The following is a 23,272-nucleotide window of genomic DNA, read 5'->3' as shown; positions in this document are numbered from 1 at the left end:
TAGCATGCAGCGTGCTTCATATGGATGATATGAAGATCAGCCTAGTTTACGAAGTGCAAATAAAAAAAATGTTTTTGTACAGATTCAATCCTGTCTTCGTGTGAAGTTATACGAGGGTCACTATTTATATTTCGGGAATTGGCAACACTGATGTCATGTGAGTCCATCTGACGGTTCCATCGTAAAGTTTGACATCTTTGACGATATACGTACTCAGAACATTTTGTCATACGGACGCTATTTGTTTATTTTATATTTAGTTGAAAGTTCGGTCTCGGCAAAAAAATGGAACTGAATCGTGAACATTTTCGTGCGATGATTTTTTACGACTTTCGACGTGGATTATCACGACAAGAGTGCGTCAATCAACTTAATTTGACTTTTGGCGATGAAGCTCCATCAAAAACCACTGTGTATCGCTGGTATAGTGAATTCAATCGTGGTCGTAGTTCGCTGTCCGACGAGTTTCGTGAAGGTCGTCCAAAATCGACTGTAGTGCCAGAAAACATCGATGCTGTGCACGAAATGATTAAGCAAGATCGTCATGTAACCTATTGTGAGATTGAGGCATCCCTAAGCATTAGTTCCACCAGCATATATGCGATTTTACATGAACACTTAGTTGTGCGAAAATTATGTTCACGTTGGATCCCACATAATTTGACAATCGCTCAAAAAAAGGCTCGTGTCGATTGGAATAAATGCTTTGAAAATTGGTTTAAGCGCATGCAAAAGTGTATCGATCATTGTGGCGAGTACTTTGAAAAACAATAAAAATATATTCGCAGCTTAACTATTTGTTTTTGTTCCTATTCCCGAAATATAAATAGTGACCCTCGTATAGGAGGACCATACAATACTACAGTATTCGAGAATTGATCTGACGTTTGTAATATACAAAGTTTTTATTGTGTACGAATCGTGGAAATGGTAACTAAAGCGTAGCGAAGCGAAGCTCAACATATTATTTGCATTATTGTTCAATGGTGTTCTTCTTCTTGTAAAAGTCATCAAAGCGCATTTCCTAACATTGAGCTGTGATAAACCAATTATAAAATATGTCAACTTCATTTTTGAATGTTTGAGAGTGTTCCACATTCTTTATTTCCATATAAAGCTTCATATCATCTGCGTAGATAAGTGCCTTGACATTGTTAAGAAAAACGCAAACGTCATTAACAAATAAAATGAACAAAAGTGGCCCCAAATGAGAGCCTTGAGGAACTCCGGATGTAACGAATATTGGTTTTGAAATTTTCCCATTAAATCCTACCATTTGCGTGCGGTCAGTCAAATATGATTCTAGCCATTTTATTAGCTTCACTTCTATCCCTATTTTTTGAAGTTTAAGAAGGAGTAAGGGTATATCAACACGATCGAAAGCCTTACTAAAGTCAGTGTATAAAGCTTTAACTTGATTACCCTTATCCATTGCATTCAAAGTGAATGTGACAAATTCCAGCAAATTTGTTGTTGTTGATCGTCCTCTGAAAAAACCGTGTTGCTTGTTCGTAATTCGTGTAGGGGAGAGGGAGGCAAGTTGGCGACGTTAAGCTTTGGCGAGCCCTGGATCTTGGAATTATTTTTTTTAATGTTGATACTGATTCATATAGCCTGAAGTGTTTTCTATCATATTATCTATTGGATGGGCAAAAAAAAAACTAAAAAACTTGTCCACCCAAAATCTTTGCGCAAAAAGCGTCGATTTCGCCATCTTGCCTCCACGTGGTTGGTTGGAACAGTGGAAATGCCATTTACATGAACACTGTAAATGTCATACGCAGGAAAACGATACTGAGCTCGTTTATCTCCCAAAGTTCGAAAAAATAAGTCACAATTTTCTTTATTGAACGCCATTAATCGAGCCGCTGAGGTATTTTCTGGCTTTCTCAAAGATAGCTTATGAGCCTTCATAAACATTTCAACCCATGTCCGTCCAGTGCATGTTCCTTTGAAACGGTGCTCTATGCCATATTTAACCGCAAACGAATAGACAATACTTCGAAGCTGGACCTGAATGTGGCTTTAAAGCGGTCTTTATTGGACGACGTATCCTGAAATTGATACAGATTTAATATTTCTTGCATAAAGAACATGGAAACGCAAATGCTGAATTGAAAATCTAACCTCCATGTCTGGATATTTCCGTCGATAGCGTCTCAAAGTTGGTTCTGGCACACCGAACTGTTTTGAAGCACCCGGAACAGACAAACCTTCTTCTATATTCATAACATTCTCCAAACTGGTGTCCGACCAATAATGGTCTCTTTTTCGCTTATAAGTTCTAACCATCTGCAATAAAAAACCAAAAATTAACATAATATTGCAGTTCGCCAACTTGCCCCCAAGCGACTTTTTCAATAAAAAAATTTAGCTGAAAAAAAATTCATGATTGAAACTCGCCGGAAACAAACAGAATATGTACAACAGAGTACCTTTATCATGTATAAAATTATTTTGAAATTTTAACTTTTCTCATAAAGTGGATAATGAGATTTGAAAAAACGAGAAAAAAAAATAACCAAATCACGATTTTTCTCATTTTTATTTTTCACTTTTTTTTGTGATAACGTTTTTGGCAGAGTTGCCGAGTACAAAGTTTGGCCTTGTTATGATGCATCTTCAGTAAAAAGTAGGTGGCGCTACCTTCATTACAACGGGTCAAATTACCGATTCGTCATCTTGCCTCACTCGCCAACTTGCCTCCCTCGCCAACTTGCCTCCCTCTCCCCTACTTAGTTGTTGAAATTTTTTTGTTTATTATGGCTTCAAAGAGTTTTGGAATGCAAGAAATAATTACTACTCCACGATAATTTCTTACATCGGAACTATTACCGGATTTGAATATTGGTACAAGAAAAGGGGTTTTCCATATTTTTCGGAACCTTTCTGATTCCAATGACTTATTGAAAATCCATAAAAGTGGATGAGTTAATTCAGATGCCATTTTTTAATAAAAACTGGTGGAATTCCGTCAGGACCTGGCCCTTTCGAGACATCAAGCTTATTTAATGCGTCAAAAATGTCAATGTAAGTTAATTTTCTGACAACATTGGCAACGATGTGGACAGCGTTGCCAATGTTTCAGTTTAAACTGGATTCTTCCAGTATTTATTTAAAGAAAAAGATATAATTGAATGAAAAAACTCCAAGAATTATTTTTCTTTAACTTCATTCAGTTGTAATAGTAACCTTATTCAGCATCCGCAAAGCTGAATTATTGATTTTCCAGTATGTGAAACCGTATGCACGAGTATAGGAAGGTTAAAACGGTGTTTGGTGTTTTGAACATCGAACTTGTAAAGATGAATTATAGGTACGAACAGAATTTTTGTTATATAAATATATATATATATATATATATATATATATATATATATATATATATATATATATATATATATATATATATATAAAATGTGATTATTCCACTTCCTCTATATTTCAAACGACAAGGGAAACAAGTAAATTTGTTACAATAAATATGTTATCAAAAAATTGGTGTCTTATTAACCAGCCTACTTAAGCGGCAACGCGCTACACTGTATTTAAACTCATTTACTCATGTCAAATATTCTAGGTCCTCCAAAACATTCTGAAGTTCAGACCAATTAATTTACCATTTTAACTACGACTGGTGCAATGTTCATAGCAACAAATCTTATTCAAAATGGCTCATACAGCACGCTTGCTATGCTGGCTTTGAGTTTAAATAAACATAATATTTTTTTAGGTCCTCCAAATCATTCAACAGTTCTGATGATAATAGTATCAATGTACTCCTTGAGCTTGAGATTGAGCTTGAGCTTGGGTAGACTGTACAATTCGTAGTTGCTCTCCGTGATTGACCTGAACCAACCAAATTGCACAAAGAACACACAGAATGACGCTTGGGACTAGCAAATCATTCTCGTTGTGCAATTTTCGGTGATTCGAGCTTTAAATGGTCAATAACGACGCCGGCCACGTCCTTACAGTCACCAGGGGAAGGGAAGGAATGTTAGTATGATATTCGCCGCCCGAAGGCCAGAAGGGTCGCCCCTATAGCGTGGTTCCCTAGCGTTTATCATGGAAAGGATAGTTGTTAGTAGGGAGAGGTAAAAATCAGGATTCACTGTGGTAAGTGATGTGATTGTGTAAACGCGAACTATCGACAAGGTAATCTTTAGGTAATCTGAGGAGGAAAACCTATAAAACTAATTGTATGTATTCTATTTCTATCGCAAGTTCTTTAGATCTAAATCCAATTGTTAAGGCGAAGAGTTATATTTGGGAATCCTGATAAGGTCGCCGAGAGAACTATTGTACGCTTTATAGAATTCCAATCGCGGCGGGGGAGTTTTTTTTCAGGAAACCTGATAAGGTAACCAAGAAAACTCCTGTAAAACCAATAAGATGAGAAACTTACATGGCCATTCATCGCACACACACCTTATCAAATGCTTCAAATGCGACGTTGAAACCCTATATTTGGGAAACCTAAGAAGGTCACCGAGAGAACTCCTCTGAAACTAATCGGACCGGCAATACACCTCGTTGATCATTGAGCAGACCCTTTATCGACCTTCAATCACGACGGCAGGCAGGAATGGAAGAATTAAAGAATGAAAAAAATAAAGAACGCAATAGTTGATGAACTTTAAAGAATTCAACAATTAAAGAACTGCAGACTTAAAGAACTGGAGCATTAACGGAACCAAGAATAAAGGAACCAAAGTATCAAAGAATTAAAGATCTAAAGAGTCTCCGTTCTGGATAATAGTATCAATGTACTCCTATGACTTTAGTTGATATGAATATAAAACCCAAGTGAGCCTCCTTCCGTTTACATCAATGGGATATTTGTTTTTCACGGTCACTGAATGAACTTTTAGTTCCCGATATAATTTATATTACGCATGATCTAAACTCTCATATTTGACGCATAGTTCGTACTAAAAAGCGCACTTTGTATAAAATGAATATGCACTATAGAGTTTATTTTGCAAGTATGCATGCATTTTGCATGTATGCATTTTTTTTCCAAAAATACTTTTCAATGCCAAAATTTGATAATTTTAACACCAAAGTAATATTTGAGCAGTGTTGCTTTAGTTTTGAATGTTATTATTCTAGTATTGGAATCATAAAGTGGGACCTGATCAGAAATTATTCCACAATTCTAATACGTAAATCGCTGCATTAATCAGTGCACCCGTTACAATTCCGCATATCCCCATTCAAATGTTAACGAATGGGAGCCAAAACAAACCACACAAAAACATCAAACCGAAAGTTTGGTAAGGTGTAGTGATATCTTTTATTCTACATTCTTAGTGAGTGCGAAAAAGATTGTCAAAAAAAACTACGGAAATGTTGAAATTCAAGTTAGAAGAAAAATAAGAGAGGATTGAGGTTAGGTTTGATGCAGTGATCTACAACTAGATATTGTGTACATATGCAGTACAATTTATCACATTGTCGAGCAGTTTTGCGACGATCTTCTATCAGCGATATCATGGACATAAAGCAATAAACATAAAGTTTTTTCAAGTTTTACCCAAATAAAACCGTATTTCCTAGAGGGTCTAGAACAGGGATTCTCAAACTATTTTGGGTAAAAGACCCCTTTTCCAGAATGAAGTGATACCACAGACCCCTATAGTCAATCTTCTTAAATCTTACGAAATACTTAACAATTGAAAAACTTTGCTGTTGATTAACTCTTTAGAAGACCGTGGAAACTAGGCAAGGAATCGACTAAAACTTCAGAGAAGATAAACCTCTTTGATAAATAATAAACTATTGAAACAATTTAAAAAATGGTGACAATATAGTTGCCACTGCCCGTTAACCCCAAAAACACTGTTTGACGCTGCTCACAGCTCTCTTTTTTGTGCCTTCGGTTATGCAAAAATCAAAACAATATTTCTCGTGCAGCGAAAAAACCTATATAGAATTTTTGGCATTTTTATAATTTTAATTTTTCATCAAATACACCGTTTGTGTTATTGAAATAACTGCATGAACTTTCACATTACACCCAGGTTTTTTACGCGGCTTTTTATGAGGTTTTTTTACGCGGATTTTCCAATGAATTTAAACATCTTGAATGAATTTAAACCGAATTTGATGCCGGCGCCCTAAAATTTCTTTTTTCTACATGAGGGGCTTAGAATGCAAGGGGTGTAAGTGACTTGATCGATTTCTCTTTATCGACTTTCTCTTTTGATCATAACTTTACTGCAAACACCTTCCCAGCTTATTTGACAATGTGGGCGACAGGTCACAACCTCAATCATCGGTTTCTACAGCAAAATCAAATTGGAACGTTTTTGTGCGCTGAGTTATTCACGAAAGAAAAAGTTGATGAAGAGAAATCGATCAAATCACTTACATCCCTTGCATTCTAAGACTCATGATGCAAATTATTATCGTAAATTTTAGCAGCCATAAAAAAATTAAGTGTTGCTTGATACCTTTAGAAGTCTTTGGTTATGCAAAATATTGAAATAATATTCCAAGTGCGGCGAAAAAAAATATGTTTTGTGTGTGGCAATATAGTTGTCCTAGAAAGGGTTCAGTGGCTTGACATAATTTCCGCAACGAAATTCAACTGAATAAATAGCCATAAAATTCGGTGAATTTCAAGTGTAATTAACAATCACTAATACAAATTACTCACAAATACAAATTGCTTGTAAATACTTAAGTAGGCAATTAATTTTTAAAAAAATCCCAAAATGAAGATAATTCCCCTAGGGACCGACGCTGGGCTCAACATGTTAAATCTCCACGTTCGTTGATTTTCAAACACGTTTTTGTTTTGTTCAAATGTTTGTAACCACACTCAAGTCTTTTTCGACAAGGTATGAAGATGGAAAATCGATATTTTTTTTCTTCAACAACGTTCCATAATACTGTACTTCAATGTCGCGTTGCAACCAGAACTTCTGATAGCATTGGTTGAGCTTCTGCTTAACCCTTTCGTCGCCCCGGCATACTGTTCATACTATACTTTTTATTAATTTATAGTACGGATGGTTTGTACTGCAGTTTTTTGCAAAATCCATATAATATGACTTTGGCATGTGTTATTGTTATCAATTCGTCTTCAATTGAAAACAAACATTGCTAGATCATGTAAAAGTTATCTACAAACTAAGTTTGATCTTCGACTAATAATTTACTCGCAAGTTGGGCCCTGCAAGAATCTTAAAAATGTCGCGTTGGGCGACGAACGTATAAGGTTCTCTTCTGTGCAGAAGGTAATGAACTCTTCTTGCATCGGCGACATTGGCATTGAGGAATTTGTGAATTTGGGATATCCTTAATCCTTTTAGTAAAATCCTTGTGTAATACCTTGTGTAATACCTATTCCTTTTTAACACTTTACTTTAGTTCACTTTATTTAGCTATGTAATCACTTTGTAATCTCTTGAATTAAATTAATAGATGAGTGTATTATCATTAGAGCTCCAATTAAGCTTCACAAAGAGTTTTCAGAATATGCACAAAGAAAACTGCACAGTATTGAGCTTACTTTCGTATGGATATGTATGATTATGTCTCTCATTTTTATACCGGTGTGAAAGCTTCAAAAACAGGAGGTTACGTCTGAGGTGCAAGGTTTTGAATATTTTTTTTCAGAACGTGGGACCTAAGTGCAAGTTTGTTATACAGTACAATATTAGTAGCATGTTTGGACCTGAATTTGATCGTGACTGCCTTCTATTAAATCGAGTATAATCGAGTATATAGTATATAATATAGCAAATATTTTACTCGCCGATTTTCTTAGCTTGTATGAATTTTTGAACTTATGCCGATGAGCCTTGCTGAGTTTTTGAAAATTACAACAATAATATTGAGTTGAGGAAAAACATCCATCATTTTCTCGGTAGATGGCTGTAGTGTTCGATATCTCGTATAGTATCGAATCAGGTTATGCTCATGTCAGGTTATGTCATGGTGACATTTCACATTAAAAAAATCTTTTGCTGTTTCTTGTTTGTTCCATTCAGTTGTGAGTTGCAAGGTGTTAACAATGGAAGTCAACAACGGTACATTCTACAGTATTTCTCTGATAAAGGTGAAAATGTAAGCAATGTCACTGATATTGCAGATAGTGTTTATGGTGCCAATACTGTAACAGCTAATTACGTGCAATTTTGGTTATTTCGATGAACGTATCACGCATTTTTTATGTTAAAGATGCACCTTGCACAGGCAGGCCTGGCGTCGAAATGGTCGATAAAAATCACAGACAAAAAGGAAGTAGACCGGCATGATATTAGTCGAAATATCGCCCAGGAGCTAAATATCGACCATAAAACAGTTTTAAATCATTTGCGCAGAGCTGGATTCACAAAGATGCTCGGTGTTTGGGTGTCACACCAATTAACACCAAAAATACGATGGATCCAATTTCCATCTGCGAAGCCTTGACCAAACAGAATGAAGTAGACCCATGACAAAGTGACTGAGAATCAAACATAGTTCACATACGACAATATTGTACAAGAATTATCGTGGTCAAAGCATGGTGAGGGAGCTCAAACGGCTCAAAAACCCTAAATTTCTCAAATAAAGTTTTTTCTTTTTTTCGCAAAAATAATGGATTGCTTTTTCCCCAACCTAATATATTCTACTAAAATATTGAGAACTTGTGTTAATTAATAGGGGTCGTCTTTTAGACCTCGTCGACCCCCAAAATCAGTTTTCGTTTTTGTCGACCCCTGGGAAACTGAGATCGACCCGAAGCGATCACTTTGAGAAACCCTGGTCTAGAAGAAAATATCATTTTGATCTGCTCGAATGGTTTGATCAATCAATGGTTTATTTCGCCATTTTATGAACTACAAATAAATAGTACACGAAGCTTCGGAGGACATTCCATTTCTCAAGTATTGGAATAGGTAGAATTCATTTAAGATAAATCAAAGCCGATCTTCTTAAAACAAAACGGTTTCACAGGATCCAATTTCAAGAGCAAATCTTCCAGTTTTCAGAATAATATTATTGACAACCCTGGTTGTAGGTGGCAACAGCTTGAAAAGGGAAAAAAGAGTGCAGCCTGGTTACAATATTTGCACTCTCACCAGTGTCCGTAGAACGAATTTCAAGTAAACGATTTTCGTGCTCGTGATTTGCAGTGGTATATCAAAATTGTACTTTAACAAGTCTTATACGTTGTCCATTGTCAAAAAAAATTATTTTACATCTTTGACAGCTATCATAATACAGAGTTGTAATTCCCGAGCCACGAGATGGATAATCCCGTACAGTGAATAGTACAGTCTAGATTTTTATGAGAACCAAATATGGTAAAACCCGCACTTGGTGAAGTTCTGCTGAAACAGTCCAAACGATCTGAAATTCACCAAACAGCAAGTTTCACCACGCTGAACCTCGGCTCGTTCAGCTCGGGTGCCTTCAGGAATGCACCCGCCGATATTGCACAGCATGTGCACTACACATGGTGCGCCACTGCACCTGACACGTGATCCTGGTAATGATTGTAGTATCGACCAGTGTGGGTGGTGAAAGAAAACTATTGCGCAATTAATTCTCGTCACCTTTTTGTTCTGCTAATGCTAATCAGATAAACAACGTGTAAGCGTGCGGCTATTATTGTAAGTGCCTGAAAAATCGTCAGTCGCGCGTTTCAATTAGTTGGTTCATATCAGTCACGGTCATCGTGGAAGTTTGCGCATTTGTTGAAAAAAATTGAATATTTCCGACAACAATGCATAAGAGGTTCAATAATTAGATAAATTTGTCCATGAAAAAGTTCTACTTCATATAAACAGCCGATAGTCCCTGGTTCATAAGTGACTATATTATTGGCACAGTGTATGTTGAGGTCTCTTTTCTATGCCTATGAATGCGTCGAAACGTAGTTGAGGAACTATATCACCGAGCTTTTCTACAAGATAGGCCTGCGTCGGTCGAAAAATGGTACTTCCTGTGTGAAGTACTGCTGCGCTTCCACCTAATCGTCGGCAATTCGAGGCTTAACTTCGACCTCACTGAAAGTCAAATCATTTTACGGTCGCCAATAACGACCGACGCAAGTGGAGAGACAATCAAGTAATTGAGTAGAGTTTATTATTCCACTACTGTCGGGGGAATAATATTCAAATGAGAGAAAGATTTCATGAAAGCGCTGAAAACGATAAATGGTCAATCACAGTCTAACGGAGGCAGGTCCTTGGCACAGAATATACCTGTTTTGTTTATCAAATGCAATGAAAAGCAGCTGTGATCCTCGCGGTTGCGTGCGATTGAGGGCTGTCATCACGATACTCTGTCGCACCCAATTATTTATTTGTTTGTCTATTCCTTAGAAGAAATATTGAATCCAAGCTGACCGCAGGCATCGGTATGTTTTTCTTAGGAAATGATGCGTTGGAGAATCGTGAAATATTTATATTTCTTTGGTTATTTTTACAACAATTCTCGTGCAGCGCATTGCACTAGATGTAATTGAATGGAAAGTGAGACGCATACCGGTTTTTATTTGCTATGTACTTTGCTTCTAGAGTAAATATACACTCACAATGTAAACAATATGTCTGAAATGAACCTTCATCCCAGACTTACCTTGAAATATTCAGCACATATCTCTGTGAGTTATTTTAATCACATCGAGATTTATGAAGTGACGTCGTTCTATGATTCCTTTTTTCTTTTGAAGGTTAACCGTTTCTTTCATTCCGAAAATCGCTTCAAAATCATTGCTGGATTGAACTCATCATTTAGTTGTTTTTTTTTTAATTCACGAACTATAAACAGAACAATCATTCTCGGGACAGAATAACGCTGATAGCAGAATCCAACTCATGTGTATTATCGTAGACTCATCCCCTCCTATCTATTTGTGGAATCGAACCGGTTATAGGCTCGTAATTGACTTCTGCCATTTACTCCCAAGTCATTGTGTTTTTTTCTGCCCACTGAAACCGGTAAATTCCCAGTGAAAAGTTGACCGGCAAAATCATGCGGTTTGTAGCCCTCGCGTCTCAACGCTGCACCTAGTCGGCACGTGAAACGTGTTCATAAATCACTGCATGTGGGAGCGACCTATTCTAGGTACTAAAAATACCACACTCCAATACTACTCATCAAGTTGTCAGGCTGGATCATCCCGTGCTTCCGGTATGCGAGTTGTGTAGAGTAGGCCACAGATCGCGACTGCATACGGATTGCAGCGATGCGCTTGTCGAACTCCACTACACCATACATAGTTGAGGTTCCAGCAATAACGCTACGAGCTTATCGCCGTGGTCTGAACGCTCTGCACTTAAACGATCTCTCTGTACGCCGGCAGCGATTCGGAATGCCAGCAACCGTAGTATTATAGTGCACGACTACGGCCAAGTGTTTGCAAGATCTCGCCATGTTGACTCTGAGGCCACCTCGTTGTGTGGCTTTTTGCTGCCGTTAGAGTTTGGTAAACATTACACCGCTTACACTAGTGTCAGTGAACTTACCAGTTGGGAGTTTATTTACGTTCCGTAAGCCGGCGGCAGCCGCTTATGCATTGAAATGTGTCGCGTCGCGAGAGTTTCACGTGCATCAACATTTTCAGCACATGTTTGTACACGAGTATGTGTGCGGGTTTTTTTTTCGGTCAAACTGGTTCCGACTTACTCATCAGCCAGCGGATGCGAAATTGTCGGCTCAAAGTCTTTGTTACCATCACGACGGATTGCGCAGAGATAGCGTTTTTACTTATTGTTGCTAAAAATAACACCTATTTTCAGTATTCAGCAATTGAAACGCAAAACGGATCGGTACTTTACCGGAAAACCGGTTCAAGTTGGATCTGGACAGCGTGTCATCTATTAGGGGAGTAAAATATGAGCATCAACAAAGTATGTGGCAGAATATTCGTAACGATAAGCAAATGAACTGTTGCAAATTAATCTGACGCGGGAATTATCGTCCTTACACCTAGAGATGAAAACTTCCCCAATGAGACGATAGCGGAGGTTGTACTTATGCGAATATCTCAACAACACGGTAGTACAGACTCTGGAACGAACGAGATTTTCAGTATTAACATACCTGGCACTAATCAACATAATACATTGTGTTAGCCAGCCAGCTAATGCATGATAATATATGATTATTTCATCGCGCAGAACAGCGCATTCTTAGCACTTTTCAAAAATGTTAGTTGAGTTTTTAGGCTTTAGATTTGCTCATTCACGGTTTAATTTTATGCGAACCTCTTCTACACGGCGAAATTATCCTATTTTTTTTATTAACCTAATTTTTTTGATTTATCATTTTATCACACGAAAATAAATCTAGAATATTGAGCTGATGGTACAAAAATATGACAGTAGATAATTAGTCTTCCGCTACTCGAATAAAACCTAATTATTGCTACATTTTAAAAAATGCTTATAGGTGTACCGGTAAGTTCCTTCGTTTTTTTTTTTTCAAAAATTCATGCATTATTCTGCAAAAATGGTTACAAATTTAATATTTAAAGTATTGCCCATCGCTAGTCGCAACTTTTTCCCATTTTTCTGACAATTCACGGATCCCTTTGCGGAAATAATCGGCCGGTTTGTCGGCTAACCACGAATCGATCCAATTTTTGACTTCATCAAAATTGGAGAAGTGCTGATCGACCAGGCCATGTTGCATCGATCGAAAAAGGTAGTAATCAGACGGAGCAATGTCTGGAGAATGCGGCGGGTGGGATAGGACCTCCCAATTCAGCGTTTCCAAGTATGTTTTGACCAGTTTCGCGAATTGCGGCCGAGAATTGTCGTGCTGCAAAATAACTTTATCGTGTCTTTGCTCGTATTGTGGCCGTTTTTCCTTCAGTGCACGGCTCACGTTGCCCGACGTTTGGGATTGTCGTAATGGACCCACTTTTCATCGCCTGTAACGATGCAAAAAACCCTTTCTTTTATGTCGCACGTGAAAAAACGGCGTTCGGCGTCTGGGGCTTCAATTCATACGGCACCCAATGTCCTATCTTTCGGATCATTCCCATTGCTTTTAAACGATCGGATATGGTTTGCTGAGCAACTCCAAGTGTATCTGCAAGTTCTTGTTGCATTTGTGATGGATCTATAATTCTTCATTTTCAAACTTTTTTGGCGTTCCGGAACGTTCTTTGTCTTCCAAGTCAAAATTACCACTTTTAAACAGTGCAAACCGCGTCTGACACATTCAGTTTCAGCATGGTCACCATAAACTTCCACCAAAATGCGATGACTTTCCGCAGCTTTTTTAATGTTGAAGTGGTGAAGTAACGAAGTGGCAAAAAAGTATGGTGTTTACGCTTCAACTTTTTGACATACACTGAAAAAGACACGCAATGACACTAGTTTTCCAACGAATGTCTGGAAATTTGATCCACTGGAATAATAATCAAGTTACGCCATCTGTTGTAAAACCGAAGAAACTTACCGGCACACATAATACATCCCAACACCACACGTTGGTTGTCGTTGGAAAGTACGGTGAGTCGATTTGATCTACTCAAGATTTACCCTGATTTGTGGAGAGCGAAGACCAAGTGAAGAAAGCAAAAGTTGATAAAAATTATGAATCAATAAGTTTAAGCTTATATTTATGAGGACCTTTTCCACAGTACAAATTATTCATTCCATCTTATTCAAATCATTTTTGTTCTAATCATTTTTGACGTAGGACTACGTCTTTGATTTCTGTATAGGGAGGTCACTCTACGAAACGAAAAATGAGACATGTAGCGACCGTTCAGGAGATTTCAAGTACATATTACGCAGCATTGTTGTTGTGATATATATGTATATATAAATGGATTTCTGCCTGTCTGTCTGATTCTGAAAATTGGTATGTGGGGGTTTTTGGGGCCGGGGAAGGTTTTCATGATAGTTTGAGACCCCTCCCCTTCTCTAAGGGGGGCTGCCATACAAATGAAACACAAATTTCTGCATTACTCGAGAATTAACCAAGCAAATGACACCAAATTTGGCATGTGAAGGATTTGAGTGCAATAAATGTTTTTACGGTGGTTCAATACTGCCATACAAATGAAATACAAATTTCTACATTACTCGAGATTTAATCAAGCAAATGAAACCAAATTAGGCATATGGAGGTTTAAGGATGCAATAAATGTTTCTATGGTGGTTAGACACTCCACCCCCCTCTCTAAGAGGGGGGGGGGCTGCCATACAAACGAAAAATAAATTTCTACATTACTCGAGAATTAATTAAACAAATGCAAATTAGGCATATGGAGGTTTTAGAGTGCAATAAATGTTTCTATGGTGGTTAGAAACTCCACCCCCTCTCTAAGAGGGGCTGCCATACAAATGAAACACAAATTTCTACATTACTCGAGAACTAATCAAGCAAATGAAACCAAATTAGTCATCTAGAGGATTTAGGATGCAATAAATGATTCTATGGTGGTTAGATACTCCTCCCCCCTGTCTTAAGGGGAGGGGGGGTTGCCATACAAATGAAACACAAATTTCTACATTACTCGAGAATTAATCAAGCAAATGAAACCAAATTAGGCATATGGAGGTTTAAGGGTGCAATAAATGCTTCTATGGTGGTTCGACACTCCATCCCTCTCTCTTAGGGGGGGGGGTGGTCTGCCATACAAATGAAACAAAAATTTCTGCATTACTCGAGAATTTATTAAGCAAATGCAAATTAGGCATCTGGAGGTTTTAGAGTGCAATAAATGTTTCTATGGTGGTTAGACACTCCACCCCCTCTCTAAATTTCTACATTACTCGAGATTTAATCAAGCAAATGAAACCAAATTAGGCATATGGAGGTTTAAGGATGCAATAAATGTTTCTATGGTGGTTAGACACTCCACCCCCCTCTCTAAAAGGGGGGGGGGCTGCCATACAAACGAAAAATAAATTTCTACATTACTCGAGAATTAATTAAACAAAAGCAAATTAGGCATATGGAGGTTTTAGAGTGCAATAAATGTTTCTATGGTGGTTAGAAACTCCACCCCCTCTCTAAGAGGGGCTGCCATACAAATGAAACACAAATTTCTACAGTACTCGAGAATTAATCAAGCAAATGAAACCAAATTAGGCATATGAAGGTTTAAGGGTGCAATAAATGCTTCTATGGTGGTTCGACACTCCATCCCTCTCTCTTAGGGGAGGGGGGGTGGTCTGCCATATGCCATACAAATGAAACAAAAATTTCTGCATAACTCGAAAACTAATCAAGCAAATAGAGCCAAATTTGGCATGTTAATATTTTAGGGGGCACGAAGTGTTTCTATGGTGAATAGACACTCCTCCCCCTCTCTGAGGGGAGAAGAAAGGAGGGGTCTGTCTCTATTCTATCATATTTTCTGTATCAAACATTTATTCCATGTAACGGAGAAACATGTTATTTGCAAGTAGTTGAAAAATCTTGAACGAGAATTGTGTCTGAAAATAATCTGATATTATAAAGATGAGTTTTGGTAGAAGTACTAGGTTTTTTTTAGTAAAATGTAAATTCAACGGGGTCGATTAGAAGATCAATCAATGAACAGTTCTGCGATTGGACTCATGAACTTGCGCTTAGTAAGAATACGTGAATGTTTAAAGGTATTGATAACAAGAAACAAATTTTGGGCGGGACGAAGTTTGACGGGTCAGCTAGTAATATATACAATAAATAGCTTTTTTCTAAGATACAAATAATAATAATGGTAATAGTAGTATTATAATTAAATAATTTCACGAAAAAAAATTGGGTTGTTTTGTTTTTTAATTTTACTTGCCATTGCATTCCCACACAATATATCTAATGACATTTTTGCATAAAATTCACGCATTAAATAACATCGTATGATTTTCTCTTTTCTCTTCGTTCTATCCTGTTTTTTTTGCAAACTGAATCCATGAGAATTACGATTTTTTTCTATCTGCCGTAATGGATCAAGAACAGAACAGAACAGAAGGAATACCCATTCGCCTATATGGCTACTGTGTAATGTACAATTTATAGATACGATAAAACATGTAACATGTACTGGTATCGAAAAAAGACCGATGGTTCTGGTAATTCAGGTATTGATATCACCGGTTAGACAACCCTATTTCACTCTCGGTCATGCGGAATCGATAAAGATATACGAGGGCGGTCCGATAAGTACTTAGCCTAATCGTCCGGTGGTGTCAGTATCGCAAGTATCGGCTACTGTCAAAATTTCAGCCGAATCAGACTCGTAGTTTTGTTTTGACCGTGTGGGTGTGTCCACGGATTTTAGAAAAATGGAAAAAATGGATATTCCGCCGTCGCTACGTCCAAATTGGTCGAATTGCACTACGAACTGCTGTATTGCACTACGAACTGCTGTATTGCACTACGAACTGCCGTATTCTTAAAATTTGGCCCCGTGCGACTTTTTTTTGTTTTCAAATTTGAAAAAGTCACTCGCCGGGCAGAAATTAGAGTCGAATGAGAAGGTCATCGCTGCCACAAAGGACTACTTTGCAGCCTGCGAGAAAACGTATTTTTCAGATTTAGTTTTTTTTGTAGGCTAAGTACTTATCGGACTGTCCTCGTACTGTCTTGCGTGATCCTGGATGATTACTTGTTACACTCTGTTAATTCGACGTGAACTCGGTTTAAACAGTTTAATGTTGATAGAAATTTTATTGGAATGATATCAAGGTTGATGCTCAATAGTTCCATCTTGTAGATCATCCTAGACACATTAGATGAAATTCTGATCAAGTATATCTCGATATCGAACTCGTTGTTCGGTCATATAGGTATGAAAGAACTAAACTGATTGCTGATTTTCAGAGGTTTGGGAGACATACTTATGTATACCAGTTTGATATATCTTAGTTATGGTCCCCATATATGTCTTCCCTAGAAATATAAATATTTGGGGTAGTGAGCTTAATCTACTTGGCAATTTTCCTGTGCATAAAGGGCATTTGGAAATATATAAAATTATTTAAATTAACGGATATCAGAATTATTAAAAACTAACTAAATTCTATTCTAAAACAACTTTTTCGAACAATCACATTCTTACATCATGTTTTCGTTCCTGTTGATCCCAACAGTATCATTGCCGGTGAGATAGTTGAGATCTGATCGGCCATCATTCATAAACCGAATTGAATGCAAGCTATACAAAAATGAATTCGATTGTATTTATACCTTACTGAATTGATCGGTTCTAAGAATAGCTACAATTATTCATTTGTTGGATAGAGGAAAAACTGGAAGTTGAATTAGATGTAAATAAACATTATAATTAACGGAATTTAAATTTAAAATAAATGCTTTGAGCATTTGCCATCTCAAAACAAAAGGTGGATTCGCTAACAGACCCTTTTACTTTTATCGAATCAGTTTCACTGAACTGCAGTTTCGAGTTTTCAGAAACTGTGATGAGTTAATGAAGCTAGAATATCTCATTGAGGTAATTGAACTTTGCCCTTTTCAATCACGTTCTAAAAAAAGGTAGTTCTGATTTAGCACCTGTATTTACACTATATTTTACACCCGAGTGGTAGGAAACATAACGCGATTTAATTTTCATCATTGAATTGCTGACAAAACCCTTATGGCGTCTTTCGGCTCGGATCTAGTACCTCGTGAAAATTGAATTTCAGGATTTCATTTCAATTTACATTTGTAATTTTCTTTTACTGTTTCGTTCAAGGTGAATGTGAAATATTGTCACAGGCCATACTATGTAATTCAATGTTGAGGTTGCTACAAACAAATATGTTCTTTACAATTCTGGACGCCAGTTTAAGAACATTCTTGATGTTTACTTCCTGATTTTAGATACATGTCTTGGCACAGCTTCCTCTGAGAATAACAAGAAACTTTTTGTACGGTTTGGTACCTCTTCTTCTATTCTATTGTTGACGGAGACTTAAAGTTAGGGATTTTCATAAGAGTTGTAGAGGCGAATGAACTGTGCAAAGTTTAAAGCCTCTCTAATACAAACAAGCAAGGAAAGGAGCTGATATCAACCCCTTGGGGTATTTAAATTATACTATATATTTTTTAATAATTTAAATATTTGATCTTTGCTGTAACACAGAAAATCTAGAGAGTGGTGTTCAATACACGACCGCATTGTTGACGTAGGATTATTTCATTTCATTCGCTTGTTTATCATTTTAGATATTATTTTAGAGTGAAACGGAATTTGAGAATTAATGCAGTTAACAAACAACGAACAAACACACAAACACACACATACACACATCCACAACAATTAAAAGGATAAAACCTATACGTAGTACTCGAAAAAATTGGTAAATTTATTTATTTTAATTGAAAGCTTAAAGATTAATGAAAGATTCAACACATCATCATCATCTTTTGAAGTTGACATTTAGCTGTTAAATTCTCGCTGTCTTTGTTTGTATTCAAAAGGGTTTAACCCTTTTACGGATACTGGCACCTATATTACAACGAACAAAAAATATTCTTTTCGCCGCACTTGGAATATAACTTCAATATTTTACTCAGCCAAAATCTTCTAAAGGTATCTGACAATACTCCATTTTTTTGGGATACTAAAAATGTACGATATTAATTTGGGAGTCATTTTAATGTACCAAAACGCCAAAACACGGCGGCAGAAAATTATGTTTAAATTCATTGAAAGTGCAAAAAGTTGAAAAGTTTTTCACTGTGAACGTACTATTTAGGATCTACTGCGTAAGATCATGCAGTTTTTTTTTAATAAATTAAATGGTGTATTTGATGAAACATTGAAATTTTCCTTTTTTTAAAACTCTATATAAAAACAGGTTTTTTCGCTGCACTAGAAATATTGTTTTGATTTTTGCATAACCAAAGGCACGATAAAGTGAATTTACAAGGCAGTGTTTTTGGGTTCAGGGTTCGGGTTTTTGGGGCCAAGGCAACCAATTTTTTCCGGGGCCGTGGCAACCAATTTTTTCAACTGTTCCAATAGTTAAAAATTGTTCAAAGGTTAATATATGCTATTCCTCATGTAAGGATCATGTTCTCTGAAGTTGGAGTCGATTCGTTGCCTAATTTCCACGACCTTGTAAAGGGTTGAGGTTTGCAGCTCATTCGCCTCTAAGAGACTCAGAATTATAAGTGACATCTTTTTTATCATCTCGTCCTGCGCCAGATCGGAGCTTACGCTGCAAGTTTTCACTTTTGCTTTGCTCTTCTGCGCGTCAGTGCTAGCTCTGAACTGGGCATATTCTGTCTGTGCTGAGAATGCATTCAAAAGAAAAAGGCTTGACGTAACTAAATCTCGCAGTAGCAAGGCTACAACTGACGGATTGCCGCAGGAAATGCACAATTTACAGCTTTGTTTTTTATTTGTTTCCCTTGTTTTTGAAAATGTACAGTGCTTCGTAAATCATCGGAATCCGTTCATCGCGAAAAGAGTTATCAATGTTAAAACATTTGTCATGAAAAATGTAAAAAACTGTTAACTGATATGACACTGTTGTGTACTGTCAGTTTCAGTAATATGTTAAAATTAGTCCCGTCAATACAACGCAGCTAGTCAGAAAAGGGTGGCTGTCAGATTCTCTCTTTTCTGCTCAGTTGCCATTAAACACATTCAAATTCAATACGCATTCAGGCCCAGCTTTCATAATACACAAATATGAAATTCGGAAGGTTATAAAAAGATAGGAAAGCCTAATGAAATATAGCAGTCAAGTAACAGCAGTACGAGAATCCCATTCTACTTCAAAACATTGTTTCACAAAACGCTTCATATGACGTTCGATTATTATTTGGATTCCACCGTTTTGGACCTTCTAATCCGATATAAAATAATTTTGATCCCAAACTCAAACTCGTCATCACTAGACGTCAACATTGTACACTATACTGTGAAATTGGATAAGAAATTGGATAAGATTGGATTGGATTGGATAAGAAAGTTTCCCACTAAACGGTTTGGAGGTTTTGCATTGAGAGAGACAACAAGTATAAAATATAATTTTGAATGATAAATTTCCTGGAATTCAATCAATGTTTTTGTCATTCGAAAATAAAGTCAATTTTTATAACATTCAAAATACCCCCCACAGCAACATTTTACATCGAATATAGCGTCAACTATTTACACACTTCTGATTTTAAACTAAGCGATATCCTAGTGTGAATAGTATGCAACACCAAATGCAGTAGGGTCATAATTGAGTGACGATTTTTTGCTTGGAAAAGACACTAAATCATCCCTGGAGTTGAAGCGAGGGTTACCATATCTACAGCAAAAATCTGTATTTTTCAGACTTTTTGAAACCAAGAATCTGTAGTTACAGTTTACAGATTTTTAGGTTTTCATACAGATTTACAGATTTTCCCAAATAAAGATCCAATATTAGTTATGGCTTGATCTCAAGAATATTTCAAAAACAGAGCAAAACACGTGTACACCTTGTTAGCGAATGTCTAATAACAATGAGATTTATTCCGCGAAGGTGTTGCTGATCACTCCCTTCTTCATAAAACAATGTTTTCATTCATGATATTTCGGAAAAACACAAAAAAATATTGTTTGTATTTCAGTATTCCCGAAAACAACATCAAGTTCATTCGTCCCATGTTTATATCCTAGGCATAACTGTCCCACCATGAATATTTAAAGTCATAATCAAGCTTGATTGATTTAAGTGAGGGGAATGTTTCACATTTCTTAGATACAAGTTTACTGCTCTTAAAAAAACCGGTGCATTGCTAAACTGAAATGCTTAAAGCTTCTGGTAGATATATATGATGAAAAACTTTGATTGCATTTTTCTCAGTTACTGATTTTCGAACATAGGACAACTATGCTTAAAACGGCAGCACAGTAAATGTGAATTTCTACTATCATCATCGTCAAATTCATAATAACTATGCCAATAAATGATACTGAAGCTAAGATTATGCAACTTATAAATTTCGATACAGATTTTCAGAGAAAAAATTAAGGTAAAAAGATTTTTTTAAGACAAAAAAACACATATTTTGTTATGACAACTCGGTTGTGGCATCAAATCACACGGTTAGTAAGACTTACCTCTCGAGTGCAAAGGGTTAAAATACACATAACTTAGTGGTTCAAGTAGCCCAATGGTTAGCGGTGTCAGTGCAAACTTAATTTTTGTCTTTGTGAAAATATAAGTTGGATAAATTTATCACTGATTATCCCATCATTTCACCAGCCTAACCAATACCCGATTTGGAAAAAATTGCGGCACGGTTGTAGTTGTGCAATCACTCATGCGTTGCATTATTCACTACCCTGGCGATCGCGAATTCCGAGATCGCCCCGCACCGCTATGCCTACGAATCGATAGCCTGCCCGGCGATGACTATAGGCCAACAGAGCCGGTTCATGTCAGCTTTTTTATCTTATTTTCTCGCCATTTTTGCAACGCTTTGTTGCCATCGTTGATCCGTGTGTTGATCGACGCTCGTCACGTGATTTTGGCCCGTGCGTAGCCGCCGCAGTCAGCAACGATCCACAATAACAACTTTTCGTTCCGCGTAGCCCAAAGACGCGACGAACAGATGCGTCGCAGGTGAGAAGAGGTGAAAACTGTCGCAGGAGGTGACTCACTGGTCAACAAGCATAATATGATTGGAACGTGCGAGTAAACAAGCTGCCGCGTTGAATCTCGTGTTTTCAAGGGTGCTCCGAAGAAATTTATGATCTTTATCGTATAGAGCAGTTCCTAGTGCCGGGCTTTTGTTTGATGTGTTTATAAGATGCAACAGGATAGCACGGTTTACGCTGATATTTAAATTTATTTTAATATCATTTTGATAGTGGTGTTTTTGACGTAGAACTACGTCTTTCATTTCTATACTGGGGTGTAAGTTCAAACTTTTGTAAACGAAAGCGTTACACCGGAGAACGAGATTTGGAGCGTTAATAGCTCCTAAACAACTGAACGAAATAGTATGATAAACACTTCATTCGGAAGATAAAATGTCTACGAGTATATGATTGTTACTTTTTGATCCAAAAATTTGTTTCAATAGCTTTAAAAATGCTTTCAAAACAGGCTACTGAAATAAGCGAGTGCCGCTCGGAAATCCACTCAGTTATAATTGCAGACTTCAAAATCATGGAACCAGGGGAAATCGGCATTGCAAAATAGATGTAAGCAGTGGGTACTTTTGTACTCGGATTGACTATGGATTTGATATGGTATAATACGGTGTAGTGGATATGATCGAAGTGGATATTATATTACATATCGAAGAAATCACAAAGCAACATTATAAAATTATTTGTTTACGAATGCTGCAATCGATCGTAGTTATTGGGAAGTTGGAATTGTTGGATGGTGGTCTTATTTTCGCTGTGTAATTCCGTAGAGGAATCCATTCCTTCTCAAGCGGTAATAATCCTGCTCCGGATCAACGATGATTTCAGTTGTCGGGGTTTGGAGAGTGGGTACTATTTGCGCTGGGTATTTCCGAGAAGGAATCGATTCCCCCTTTGAACGTTAATAATTCTTTTCCGGCTAAACGAAGAGGTATGATGATCACTTTATTCGAAAGATGAAACGTCTAAGATTTATATGCTTGTTACTTATTGATTGCTAAGTCAACGTTAGTTCTACGTCCACCTTGCGGTTATATCAAAGATATAACCCACTTCTAGTTTTTCAAATGTGATTCGTAGTGAGATTGTTTTCATGTTTTTATGAAAGATTATTTATATTACTTAATTCGACAATTTGATTTGATTAAAGCAGGGGTTCTCAAACTATTTTGGGCAAGAGACCCCTTTTCCAGAATGATGTCATACCTTAGACCCCCATAACATAATTTCTTTGAGAGTCATATATTTAGTTTTTTTCTTACTGAATAATTGTCAATTTAAAAACATTGTAGTTAGTTAAATGAGTAAAATTGACATTATTTTCTCTTGGAGGCGATCTGGTGTAGTGGTAGCATCCGTACCTCTCACACAAAAGGTTACGAGTTCAATACTCACTCCGAGATTCTTCCAAAAAATTGAAGAAATGTGACAAACCAGCCAAAAGTGTTAAAAGTAGGGTTACCACATATACAGAATAGTCTGTATTGTACAGATTTTTCGCAAAGATCATAATTTACATTTTTTTAAATTCAATTTTGAATATTAAATTGATTACAGTGCATACATAGATACAGTAGAACCCCGATTATCCACGGTGCGAATTAACCGCGAAGGCGAGTTCCATAGTAAATCAACAGAGCTTCCCGAAAGTTGTCAGTGAGAAGAAGGCACTTGCTCATATTATCTGACCACAAGTGTTCACGACCTTACAGATGGATAGTATAATGATTT

The 23,272-nt window shown here is 36.9% G+C and overlaps 2 protein-coding genes across 2 annotated transcripts in view; one reads left to right on the top strand and one right to left on the bottom strand.

The window, feature by feature from the left end:
- The window catches only part of LOC129777566 (carbonic anhydrase 2), a 74,541-nt gene that overhangs the window by 16,082 nt on the left and 35,187 nt on the right, over window positions 1-23,272 (top strand). The gene's annotated exons all lie outside the window — the stretch shown is intronic.
- On the bottom strand, window positions 1,891-21,277 carry LOC129777567 (uncharacterized). The gene is made up of 3 exons (XM_055783916.1): window positions 21,162-21,277; window positions 2,128-2,292; window positions 1,891-2,054 (listed from the first exon to the last, which is right to left on the bottom strand). Exons 1-3 carry the CDS (start codon window positions 21,216-21,218, stop codon window positions 1,965-1,967), a joined length of 312 nt encoding a protein of 103 aa, XP_055639891.1. The 5' UTR covers window positions 21,219-21,277; the 3' UTR covers window positions 1,891-1,964.

Source organism: Toxorhynchites rutilus, chromosome 3 (genome assembly GCF_029784135.1).
Source record: "Toxorhynchites rutilus septentrionalis strain SRP chromosome 3, ASM2978413v1, whole genome shotgun sequence".
NCBI lineage: Eukaryota > Metazoa > Arthropoda > Insecta > Diptera > Culicidae > Toxorhynchites > Toxorhynchites rutilus.
This window is presented reverse-complemented; position numbering and strand designations above follow the sequence as displayed.